We start from the raw sequence: 12,209 nt of genomic DNA on the forward strand, positions 1-12,209 counted from the left end.
ATAATTAATTTCTTTTTATAGTGCACAGTATCTGAAGAAATTTAAAGTTAAAATTAACAATAATAATCGTCACCATGCATAGACTAAAATTGTAGGAAGAACGGCTGGTAACTGTTGCATATGTAACGTGCGGTTATTATTATTATTTTTTTTTAACAAGCTGTAAATAGTCCAGAGAGAGTTTTATTTTATTGTTGGAACAGAAAGAAAAATGTGGTTTGTATCTACAACAAAACGAAAAGTTGAAGTAAGGGTGTAATGGTTAGTCGAATTACAGAGAGAGATTATATATACTGAATCACAATTTAGGAAACTGCAGGCACCATCACATTAGAGTGCACTTCTCTTTTGATTTTGAATCCTGCTTTGATGAGGAACTAGTGCTTGTGTTCGTGTACTTGCGCGAAGAAACCTGCATAGGTTTTTTGCTGAATTTGTAAGAATATTTGGAATAATAGCAATATAAAGGCTAATAATTGGAATGAATCACAAAAAAAATGACATCTAATAGACCAGTGTAAAAAACTAGCAAGATAACACGAAGGGGTATATGATAATTAAGTCCGTGAATGTAAGTAGGCATAATTTAGGAAGTTACTTGAGGACCAACAACCAGCTTTGAAGCTCCACCAATGGCTGTCTGCTGCATGTTCCGCTGCTGCTGCTGCTGTTGTTGTTGCTGCTGCTGCTGCTGCTGCTGCTCGTATTCCTGTTGTTGAAGAGCCATCGCCAATTGCAAATCGGAACTGCAGGAAAAGAAGACATTCCAAATAAAATCAGGTCAGACATAAAGCTGATAGAGCTATGCCAAGTCCAGTCCAGATGAATTGCTCCAGTGCTGGGCCATGCACAAATTGAAAGCACGGCAAACAAGTTAATGATTCTAAACAATATTGGAACTAAATGGCCACAATATTGTCTTCTATATGCAAACCATGCTAGAGAAGGTTTGGAGAATTACTTGAAACTTGAATATGCTTGATCATTATCCATGCCAGCTAGATAGTCCTGAAATGGAAAGAGTTGAGTTTATATCGAAGAACACTTGAGAATACATGGATGTTAGGAATTCGACCACTACATACTGCAGTGCATGCCATGGCATTCTGTTCATCCCATGTTGCATTGGAATGGTCATCCATCTTGAATTCCTTAAAGCTACTCGTCATGTATACAGTATTGCCATTCACCTAATTTTGTGACAATGGAGTTACAAGTCAAGATCTATAGAAATAAACGATACCTCTCTGCCCTGCTCAAAGGTGGTATACTTGGTAATCAAACCATTAACTCGGATTAAGTTGTGTGTCAACAATACCGGTCAGCCAAATTAAGAATCCAATCAAGTGAAATGAAGAATAAATACAATTGAGGTTCCAGTACATGCCATAACATAATTTTAATTTAAACATGCTGAGTATGAATGAAACAAGCAATATTCTATGACAAAAATATGAAAATTCAACTGAAAAACCACTAAAGCAATCATCAGGTCCATATAAGTGGTAAATGAAACTAAACATGAATGCTTCCTGATTATGATCATGAAGATGATCGGAACCAGCAAGTAACAGAAAACAGTAACCGTCTTAAATTGTCTTGCTAATTGGCAGTTTCCCATGAGGCATGGTGATTACATTTTCACAACTATAGCGTGCATATAATTTGATTTATAAGAGAAATCTCTAGGCATAGGAAAATGAGATGAAATTCCATGCTACAATCTCACCTCGTTAAGCTTTTCCCAAACCAAATCTGCCTGATTGCTGTAGCCTTGATCTGTTGCTAAGATGTACAACTGACCTTCATACTGGTATGAACTTATATTAGGGAGGGAAAGTCCCAATGATAAAGTATCAAACACAAATTTCACACGAAAAACAGAGAACATTCAAAATACAATTAAGAAAGAAAAAAACCAAACCCTGTTCCAACTGCCATAACTGATTCAAGTATAATCCCAGAAATAGAAAACTGGACGCATGATTGCATGATGGCTGCCAAAAATCTGCCAAAATCATACCTTTCTACGATTCAAAAACTAAAGTGTCTACATGTGGATTATCCACATCATTATTCCAGTGTGGAAGGGAGCTACAACTAAACACATTAAATAATATACATGCAACATGCATCAAAAGATATGGGGGATTATGGGTATTGAAAACCTATGCATCAGCCAAGACCAAGATCCTTTAAGCAATAAATCAGATGGGTATGAAGATAATATATAGGTATATATGTTAATAACTTAATAATACATCAGGAAATTTTTGTTTGGAAAATATCAGTTAAAATCTAGTCTCTAATATGTCATAAAATCAATAAATCTACCGCACAGTTGCATGCATCCCAGGCAGATAAGTTATGCCAAACTTATTTGTGAATTATTATATGAATGCCATGTACTAACCTTGAACATTGTGTTGAAATGATTATTCCTGAAAAACACACAAAGTTCACGTTCCTTCACTTTGTCTTGCAAGCAAAATAGGCTACAGAAGACAACCAGTAATCAGACCTGCCGAACAAAACTATCTCTTCAATCACAAGTGTGAGACACGAATATAGATATATACCCATATAATGTCAACTGACTAGCACTGATCTTCATAAAGTTCCTGATTATTTCACCTAATGAAGACAATAAGAGATATCAAATAAATTAGCCAAAATGTCATAACACTGAAACAAATTCATAAACAAAAGAATATCTCATACAATGTAAACATTTCGATGAAAATGATTGTCATATATTTAGTGCATCTTTACCTTGTTTAACAGATAAGGTTTCCTGGTTAGTAAGTCCATTTTCATCGATACGACCAATATCCCCTTGTTCCGCAATAACCACCTCACCTTCATAAACAGGTTCTCGATTTTCATGAGCTACAATCCCTGAGTCTAATATGCACTCCTCCCCTTCATAAATCGGCTCACTTCCATCAACACTGGTAGAGAAAGGTTTGGGTTCATCACCGGGATGTACTTGGCCATTGGATGAATTTGAATCAACAGCAGTATTCAATATATGAGACATATCTGCTGCTTTTCTAACATTTTGATCATCTCTTGGTTCATCTTGGACAGAGGTAGTAGCATATTCAACACCCCCATGTTCATCACTTAATTTATCTCCAGAGCTGTTTGAAGCAGATGGAAAATGATGCTCAAGAGACACTGGTTGAACCTTTCTATTATCGGTCTCAGTATCTTTAGCAACTGCTATGTCATCGGGTTTCTTGGATTCATCATAGGGAGATGGGTTTTGTATCTTTTCCTGATCATCCTTTGGGAAAGAACATTCGACTTCTTGTGAAGCTACATTTGGGGTACTTAGATCGACCTGGATATTGCTCTGAACATCTCCACCAGTGAAAGCAACTGTTTCAGTTTCCACAGTTCCGTTGGTAGCTTCTTTTTCACTATTTCCCAAACAAGTTGGCAGTTCAGACTTCTTGACAAATGCACTTTCATGGATGTTAACATCAGGACCTTCACCGCCCACTGATATATTGTCCCTTTCCACCTCCGACAATTTCAAGACTCTTAAGAGTTCTGCTTCTTCTTCTATGTCCCCTTTTCTTGCTTTAGGGGAGCACTCATCAAAGGACTGACCTCTTGAAAGACTAGGAGAAGGTACTCCAAGAGCTGCAGTTGTTGCAGCAACAAAATCGACATCATCATCATCTGGACTCTTTTTCTGCTTAATTTCCATATGTGTTTCTAACGAAACAAGCTCCCCCATGAGGGTGTTATATGATTTTGAACCAATAGCTTCAGCAGTTTCGTGATCCTGAAATGAATGCATCACCGTTTAAAGTTTATATCAGAAGCATATAGGAGTTACTCCTGGGAATTGAAACCTCATAATTCCAATTGCAACACTAAAACGATAAATACAGCATTTGAACATTCAATATGTTATAACCCTTTTTGGAAAGGGAGGGAAAGTGCCGTACCTGCGGGTCAACAATCCATCCATGATAAAGTGGAATATCCAATAAATCAAAGATAGCACATTCTCTTGTAAACTCAAAATCATCAATTCTGAAACAAGAAGCATTATCAGTCAGATCTATAATTGGTAGGCGGGGCCAATCCTAAATCAAACCATACCCTGATATTAGAAACCATTTTTTCCATTTGTCTTTATATATAGTGTAAAGAAAGTTCAACATACAAGCAATACAAGATTATATCCGATATTACAACCATATGTTTGGTAGATCATAATTAAGACGGAAAAAAACAAAAGCAAAAAAGTACAAGAATCGGATATACCTTCTGAATTTTATATTCACATCTATGCCAGTTGTAAGTCTAGGAAGTAAATCAATTGCATCAGCAATATTCTGTTGCTGATTTTCAACATAGCCAGAGTCTTTGTTCTGTTATCCAAATAAAACAGTCAAATTTAGGGCAAGGAAAATTACAACTAAGCAACATATTAGATCTAAATAAAAATGTGAATGAACTCAAAACAAGAATTTTCTTATCCACTTCATCATGCGGCATTGTAGTAGGAATATAATGCACAAAAAACTATTACGTCAATGTTACTGTTTGAATCAATCAAACGCTCAGCAACAAGAGACAGCAATTTCTCCTGCGAAACCTCTGGAATGTCAGGGCTCAAATTCAAACTGTTCTTAAGCGAAAGTACATTACCTGTCATAATATGAAACGCTACATTAGAGGAATGGAAACACAAAAACAAGAATCAGGTTCAGAAAAACAACAGAAAGTTTACTAGGATAACATCAATGCACAAGATCAATTGGAAAAACTGGGTTGTTCACTAAAAGCATAAAATAATGCATTGCCTCAAACTAGCCACATCTCAAACAAGCAAAGACAAGGCAAGTTGCAGATAGTCGGGACACATCCCGCCATTTGGTAAGAATCTGATGCCTAAAATTAAGCCTTGCTTACAAATACTTCCAAGACTTCCATGTATTTGAATTAAGTGTACAAAAATCTAACATAAGCATCGAGAACAAAATAATAGAAGAGTTGTGTCAACGCCACATTAGCATGCTGTCAATGTTTGGACCATATCACAGACAGCAATTTCAAGTACCATCATACATGTTAAACGAGTATCTTTAAGTGGAAACAGATTAAGATCAAAGGATTCAGGCTCGCTTCTATTAAATTTCTGAATCCCGCAGCATATTCAACTCAATCCACAGCTTACACCACAAGCATACCCTCATTCAACCCATGTTCCCGAATCGTTAAATTTATGCCAATTCGCCAAAGATAAATCAAAGTAACCAAACAAAATTACAGATAGCGAGGAGAGGGCAGGGGCCGTTGTCGTTTTGAAGAATAATAGGGGCCGTCCTCCCCAAAAACTGTATCACTTTTGTCCGGTGCATCATCTCCTTCTCGCGCTCATCCCGCTTCGCCGCAGTCTCCGTTGGCGGTGGGGCGGAGGTGGAGGTTGCAGCAGGCTGAGGCGGTGCCGCAGACGGAGAATCCATCTGTCACTTCCTTTCCCTTGTTTGATCGAAATCGGTTTTTACAGAATTTGAGAATCAAAACGTTTATACAAAGGCCGTGGTGGCAACAGCAGCTAGGGAGGGGCAATAGGAAAACTGATTTAAGTTAAAAGAGGCCGACATTTCGACAGCTGATAAATGAATTCTTTTTGACGGCAAAAACTAGTTATCTTACAAGGTAAGGATCAAGCCAAAACTGCATACATATTATTTAGGCAATTTATTCCAGTTTACAAAAAAGCATACATGGACCAGACATATATATATATTATTTAAAATGAAAGAATCAAATTGGACAGTCGTGGCCAGAGGGAAAAATAAAATACAAATGCCACGTTATGGAAAAAATATATAATTAACTTTATTATATTTCTTTAACAGGACATAATTTCTAAAACAAAATTTATGTATATTTATGAGTTAGTTATACAGACAATTAAACTTACTCAAAGAAAATTACTCCCCTTAAATATAGTTATAGCTTCACGTTGTAATATGGACTGTAGGAATTTGAATAGATATTTTATTTATTATTTTTGACAAAATTGCTCTCGTATACATTATTCACAGGCAGGCATGTGTATGTGTGTATATATGTATATTTACTGGAAGATTTGTGAGTCATGTCAGGGCAGGGAGCTAGCGGATCAAACTTCTTCCCAGAGATAGAGATGATGTTCCAACTTGTGTCTCTGCAATCTGCATTCATGAATTAATTCATTGTCAAAGAGATAGATGATCAGAGACGAATTCATTTGTTCTTGATTGACAGAGCTACAAAGCCTGAAGAATGAATATATTTTTACCTGAGAATCAGAACCAATAGGAGGGAAAGCATTCCAGAACCTCAGCGTCTCGTCTCCAGCTCCAGTTACAATTGTCTGAAAATGGAAAAATGCATGATGAGACACCTGTAAAAATTAATGAAGAAAGAAACAGTGGCCTGAACAGCAGACCTGGCCATCTGGCGAACTGGCGAGGTGAAGCACCCTCGACGTATGCCCGGTGAGCGTTGCCAACTGCAGCAAGGAAAAGGGACAGATCACAGATGGGATGCGTTGAAAATCTTGCAAATACAATTGTATGCACCTTTGACATTGAAGGATATTTCCACACTATGATTTGGTTATGAGAGTAACCATGGCAGCTCACGAGCTGATTCACATTCTTGGACCACCCGAGATTGCACACCTGCATACATATAGATGTGGGAATTGGGATTTCAATAAATCGAGATAGCTTTAAATTTCAATGATGCTCGCTACCTGGCTCCCCGTATCCGTACAACTAAGGCTGCAGCGGGAATTGGAGGGGGTGTTCCAGAAGCGGATGCATCGATCTGCAGTGCCACCGCCGGAGGCCAGTAGTCCGCTTGTGTGGGGAGACCAAGCAATAGCTTTGACAGCACCGGTGTGTTTGCAGTACTTGAGCACAGGCTGTGTCGAATGCCGGTTCCATATATAAAGCTATAGGGAAAGGCATTATTCGTAATCCAAAATGATTATATAGGGAAGCTAACTAATTGGACCAAGTGTTTGAAGAAAAGACTAACCCGATTGTCGTTTCCACCGGATGCTAATTCACGGTTGTCGCAAGACCACTTCAATCCACACACCTATGCACAAGTAGAACATGCTAAGATCGATTACAGACAAGAGAATTCAAGAATTGACTGACCTCTGATTTATGGGCATTGAGTTTGCTAATGTAGTCTTCCTGAGTTCTTGCATCGCGCTGAAGAATGCTCTTGTCCCGACTTCCTGAAGACAGCAGCGTCGGGCTCCAGGCAAGGGTACTAACTCGGGAACGATGGCCCTCCATGGTTCTAATTCTCTTGCATTCAAAAGTATCCCATAACTGCTCATCACAAGATTATAGATTGTGTTACCTTACCAAAACAAATTGTCAACACACTACAAGATAATTCTACGACAACATAAACCTGAAGCAATGGATAAGGCATGCTGTATAAACAAACAAAACGATCTTGAAATGACCTAAAATAAATACCTGAATTTTGCCATTTCTAGTTCCAACAGCAAGATGTACTCCGTGTGGTGACCAATTAACCGAACATACTTCATCGGTCCCCAAGTTAGACAGAGTCTCAACCTGTATAACAAATTGCAAAAATATTACTACTTCATTTCTAGTAAAACTTATCAATGACAGATTCCAAAACCAAATCAAAGATCTCACTGTGCCGGTAGAACCATGCCACAGGTAAACATGGCTGCCTAGCCCCACGGCCAACACATTTTGTGACGACCAATCTACAAGGTTTTGATAAAAATCATCTTGCAATCCAGGAGCATCCAAAATCTGCCACAAATACCAGAAAAAAAATGCCTAACTTTCTTATCACGAGCTCTATCGAAATTCGAAATATTCCTTATATATATATATATATATATATCAATAAACAACCTATAAATTTTAACCTCGAAGAAACAATACAAAACCAAAACTCTATGTCAAACCAAGAAAGTCCATAAATTCAAGAAAGGTTAAAATGTAATATAGAAAGCCTCAAATTTCCAGAAAAACTTACCTTCCGCGGTGATGTAGGGATTTTTGCTTCGGTAAACTTAGACGCCCCAAAAAATTCATCATCAAGCTCAAACGAGGGCAGATAACTCGTCGATTTTCTGGTAATCTTGAACTTAAATATATTGCGGTTTGGAGAACTGTTACAACCATTCGAATCCCCAAACAATGAATTTTCGGGAGTCGGCGGCTCAAAAAGAACAGACCTCAAACGAGCAATGTAAGCGGAATGTGGGGAATTAGGAAGGTTGAAAAGATCGAAATTCGAACAGGAACGGCTGGGGATGAAGCGGTCACCGCAGATTTCACGTGACGATGAACGTCGGAGGTAGGAATTGTTTAGAAGCTTCGGTGTTTTAGATTCAATGTCTGACGTACTGGTAATGGACCTTTTCATACTCCCCCGAAAATATTCGTCTTCGACTTCAAGAAGCGAAACCAGACGGCGGCGGCGACAATACCGACTGATCGCTCGAAGGTTTAATAGAGGAATTGCGACGTTTCCCGGAATTTATATAAAACAAGAGTCAAAAATACTGCGGGAAACTTATTAATGGAAATTTATAATATGATAGGTTATTAGTATTAATAAAAATACGGAATCTTATTAAACCAAATACACACGTACACTCCAATTAATGTCGATTTTAAAAAGGTAATGGTTCAACAACAAAGTATGTTCTAAAGATCTAATTAGATATTTCTTCGAATTTTATTTGATTGTTGCATTCATTTTCAACTTAATTAGTATTGAATTATTGGAATCATAAGATTACATGAAATCCCAAGAAATAATAACAGTCAAAGCTGCAGCTACTTGTTACTATTATATGTAAATAAAATCCAATAACATCCAAATTTGAATTCTACAGTCTAAAAATTTTATTTATTTTACCAGATAGATGAGCAATCCAGAATACATTACGAGGATCACACACTATAGGAAGAAAAATGATATTTCACGAACAAGCATAATAATTTTAGGACAAACACATGAGCTTGAAGAAGATGAGTATATATATGCATCAATGGAAGTTGACGGAGGAAGAGTAAGTGAGGCCGACACGCCAATTAGCGGGGGCGACATTGTAGGCGACGACAGTTTCATGAGAGGTGTAAGAAGTGAGCTTAAAGGAAAGGGCTTGTCCGGCGAGGGTGGCGAAGGCCTGGTAAGAAGCACCCCAGTTGTGGCTCATGCTAACCCATCCATTCATCTTGCTCCCCTTCACCCACATGCTCGCTATGTCGCCCCCTCCGCCGACGTTCATTACATACACCAGCAGCCAGTACCCGTTTCCTTGGAAGGCGAACCTCAGCCCTCCTTTTCGGACACAGGGAACCCTAATTAAATATTTTAAATTGAACCAGGATTCAGTTATATATACACGTTATTGCAGCAATGTTGCATTGCATCATCTTTAATTGATATAATTGATTTCTGATCATTAATCTGACCTGCGATAGTTGACGGGGACGATGCCGGCCTTCCACTGGGCGATCTTCATGAAGGCGGGCTTGGCCATGTCGAAGTGGACACGTGGCGGGTTGCACCACCCCCCGTTGTTGGAGTCCTGCGCCCAGTTGGGCGGGCAGAGGTTGGTCGCCGTCACGGCGGTGATCGGCGACCCTTTGTAGCACCACTTGGAGTTGACGCACCGCAGCTGGAAGCACTGCCCGCAACCGTAGCCGTTGTTGAACAGTACCGAGCTCAGCGCCGCCGTCGCCGTCCCGTACCCGTTGCTGAACAGGTTCCCGTAACCGCACGCGCCGCCTGTAATAAGGTCATATATATTTCCATGTAGGTTAATAAAAAATTAGTACTAATATGTATAGTTACTAATTAATTACACACCCATGGTCTCAGAAGCTGTTTCGTCGCCGTAAAACGTAGCGTAGGCGAGCTTCCAAGCGGTGGCGTGAAACGCCGGCGGCATGGAATATCCGGCGGCGGATGCATTCCCGGCGGCCAGCGCTGCTGCCACTATAAGGACGAGGGTGAGGAGCCATAAACGTCGGAGAGAAGCCATATATAGCTCTGAGTTCGCTAAGTCAGTAATTCATATGGTCTGTCTGAAAATGTGTACAGGTGACACTACCGGCCATGTGTGTTGTGTATGTATATATACCTTAAATCAGAGTTACTACTGGCAGCGTGACAGACGTGGTCCTCACTAACAATTTGGGTTGAAGTTTTAAGTCAAATAATAGAAAAAATCGACATTGATCAAACCAATTATTAATCATCATAAATTTCGTAGTCAAACATTTACTGGTCCTAATAGTGACATCCAAACGTGGAGGCACAAAGACGTGACATAAATCAATTACTATATTGGAAGAATATAACAACATCCAAAGAGTAACTGGACTTTCCATAGGAAATTGGAAGCATTCATAGTGCCTTAAAAGGACAAAGGGAGGGTTGATTATCGTCTTCTTCCATCTCTGGTCTAATTACTCAAAGTTGACCTCCGTCTGCAAAGGTTTGTCCAGGCAGAAAGCTTCGAGATTGCTCCGAACCAGGTCGGCAAGAGCTGCAAGCGAGTCTGGAGTTAGGACAGCTCTGTGGGGAGACAAGACCACATTCTCCAGCTTCATCAGCTCGTCGGGAACATGAGGTTCGTTCTCGAACACATCGAGTCCGGCGCCGCCAATGTCGCCCCTCACCAAGAACTCAACCAGTTCCTTCTCGTCGATGAGGCCCCCTCGCCCCACATTGATTATAACACCGCTCTTCCCCAGCGCCGTCATTACAGTGTGCTCAACTAAATGGTGTGTTTTGTCGGTCAATGGACAGCAGAGGACCAGTACATCTACATTTGATGCAAGATCGACGATGTTGGGATAGAAAGGATACGAGACACCGGGTTTGATCTTCCTTGACGTGTAGGCTATGGTGCAGTCGAATGCTTCGAACCTCTTGGCGACCCTCGTGCCGATGCTCCCGAGCCCCACGATCCCTATGCGCTTTCCTGTCACCTGAAATTAATCGATCGATCGATTGATTGATTGATAAGATCAAATCAAAATGTAGAATTGTTATTATTATTATATTTGTCGTAACATTGATTTTCTCAATGGATTGAAATCTGAGCGGAACGGAATATTCGGAAAATTAAGGGGGTTTGATATGTGGACCTTGGACCCGAGAGCGAACCCGGTTTCGAGAGGCCAGAACCCGGCCCGAAGAAACCGATCTGATGCGGTGAGGCGTCTCAGGACGTCGATTGCAAGGCCGACGGTGTAATCCGCGACGTCATCGGAGAACACCTCTCCGGCGCTTGTGACGCGGACGCCGCGGCGGCGGCAGGCGTCCAGATCGAAGTGGTTGAGCCCAGCGCTGGAGCCGACGATGCACTCGAGGGCCGGGTACCGAGCCAGGTCCTCAGAGGTGACCGGCGTTGGCCCCCAGCAGAGCATGAGCCGCGCGGCCTTGGACAACGCCGGGAACGACGGGTGCGGCGGGTCCGCCCGAGGGTCGAGGACGACGAATTTCGTTTTGACGAAGGGGAAAATACTGAAGGCGGACGCCGATGGTGGGCCGTGGAAAATAAGCGAGGGGCGCCCTTCTGATTCGTGTTCCTCGGCGGTGTTCGCCATGGGAGCTGGAAACGAGAGAGACTGGTGATGTTAACAAATTTTGTATTTTCTTTGTGTAGAATATTTGGTCGGTAAAGATCATTTTCGTGCGATTTAACTATAAATAATTAATTTTTTTATTTAAACGATCACTTAACAATTATTTTGTCCCGGCATAATAAAATACAATAAAAAAACATGTAAATAAATAAGCCCTAATTTTTTACACTTATTGAAAGAATCAATTCATTACTATAACTGTATCATGTATAAAATTCCTAATATTAACAACACACGATAGAAAATAAAATAATACTTACATCAATTATATTAATAAAAGGCAAAATAGCATAAAATTCCCGTTTCACAAAATTGCTGAAAAATTCTTTGCTTTTAAAATTTTAAAAAATCTACTTGTGTTTGTAAAACGTTCCATAAAAACTCTCCTCCCTTAGAATTTAACGGAGAGTGTATGTTACACGCCTTAAAATGCGAATTTTGGTCCAAAAAATGATAAATTTGTACGTGAAGTTACTAAAATGACTCTATGACTTTATTATATGATTTTTCTCTCGC

General features: G+C 39.9%; 4 protein-coding genes across 5 annotated transcripts; all 4 read right to left on the reverse strand.

Annotated features, from left to right (window-relative positions):
• Positions 1-167: 167 nt before the first annotated feature.
• On the reverse strand, positions 168-5,672 carry LOC127255950 (uncharacterized). Of its 2 annotated transcripts, XM_051281748.1 has the most exons (12): positions 5,294-5,666; positions 4,553-4,671; positions 4,285-4,391; positions 3,963-4,050; positions 2,773-3,796; positions 2,580-2,634; positions 2,414-2,495; positions 1,730-1,810; positions 1,086-1,190; positions 962-1,008; positions 599-746; positions 168-412 (listed from the first exon to the last, which is right to left on the reverse strand). In XM_051281748.1, exons 1-12 carry the CDS (start codon positions 5,487-5,489, stop codon positions 326-328), a joined length of 2,139 nt encoding a protein of 712 aa, XP_051137705.1. In that variant the 5' UTR covers positions 5,490-5,666; the 3' UTR covers positions 168-325. The 2 variants fall into 2 exon arrangements, with proteins under 2 accessions (XP_051137705.1, XP_051137706.1); XM_051281749.1 differs by lacking the exons at positions 168-412; positions 599-746; positions 962-1,008; positions 1,086-1,190; positions 1,730-1,810 and adding an exon at positions 1,817-2,008 and having other exon boundaries at positions 5,294-5,672.
• Positions 5,673-6,115: 443 nt separating this feature from the next.
• On the reverse strand, positions 6,116-8,512 carry LOC127255952 (protein FIZZY-RELATED 2-like). The gene is made up of 10 exons (XM_051281752.1): positions 8,059-8,512; positions 7,707-7,829; positions 7,518-7,619; positions 7,185-7,364; positions 7,060-7,122; positions 6,773-6,973; positions 6,597-6,698; positions 6,464-6,526; positions 6,314-6,388; positions 6,116-6,206 (listed from the first exon to the last, which is right to left on the reverse strand). Exons 1-10 carry the CDS (start codon positions 8,449-8,451, stop codon positions 6,147-6,149), a joined length of 1,362 nt encoding a protein of 453 aa, XP_051137709.1. The 5' UTR covers positions 8,452-8,512; the 3' UTR covers positions 6,116-6,146.
• Positions 8,513-8,925: 413 nt separating this feature from the next.
• On the reverse strand, positions 8,926-10,159 carry LOC127255991 (expansin-A18). Its single transcript, XM_051281810.1, has 3 exons — positions 9,907-10,159; positions 9,510-9,825; positions 8,926-9,395 (listed from the first exon to the last, which is right to left on the reverse strand). Exons 1-3 carry the CDS (start codon positions 10,079-10,081, stop codon positions 9,080-9,082), a joined length of 807 nt encoding a protein of 268 aa, XP_051137767.1. The 5' UTR covers positions 10,082-10,159; the 3' UTR covers positions 8,926-9,079.
• Positions 10,160-10,258: 99 nt separating this feature from the next.
• LOC127255990 (glyoxylate/hydroxypyruvate reductase HPR3-like) lies at positions 10,259-11,715 on the reverse strand. The gene is made up of 2 exons (XM_051281809.1): positions 11,193-11,715; positions 10,259-11,033 (listed from the first exon to the last, which is right to left on the reverse strand). Exons 1-2 carry the CDS (start codon positions 11,652-11,654, stop codon positions 10,509-10,511), a joined length of 987 nt encoding a protein of 328 aa, XP_051137766.1. The 5' UTR covers positions 11,655-11,715; the 3' UTR covers positions 10,259-10,508.
• Between the last annotated feature and the right edge of the window lie 494 nt (positions 11,716-12,209).

The sequence above is a fragment of the Andrographis paniculata genome, unplaced genomic scaffold, assembly GCF_009805555.1.
Source record: "Andrographis paniculata isolate CXL003 unplaced genomic scaffold, ASM980555v1 Contig54END, whole genome shotgun sequence".
Classification (NCBI taxonomy): Eukaryota; Viridiplantae; Streptophyta; class Magnoliopsida; order Lamiales; family Acanthaceae; genus Andrographis; species Andrographis paniculata.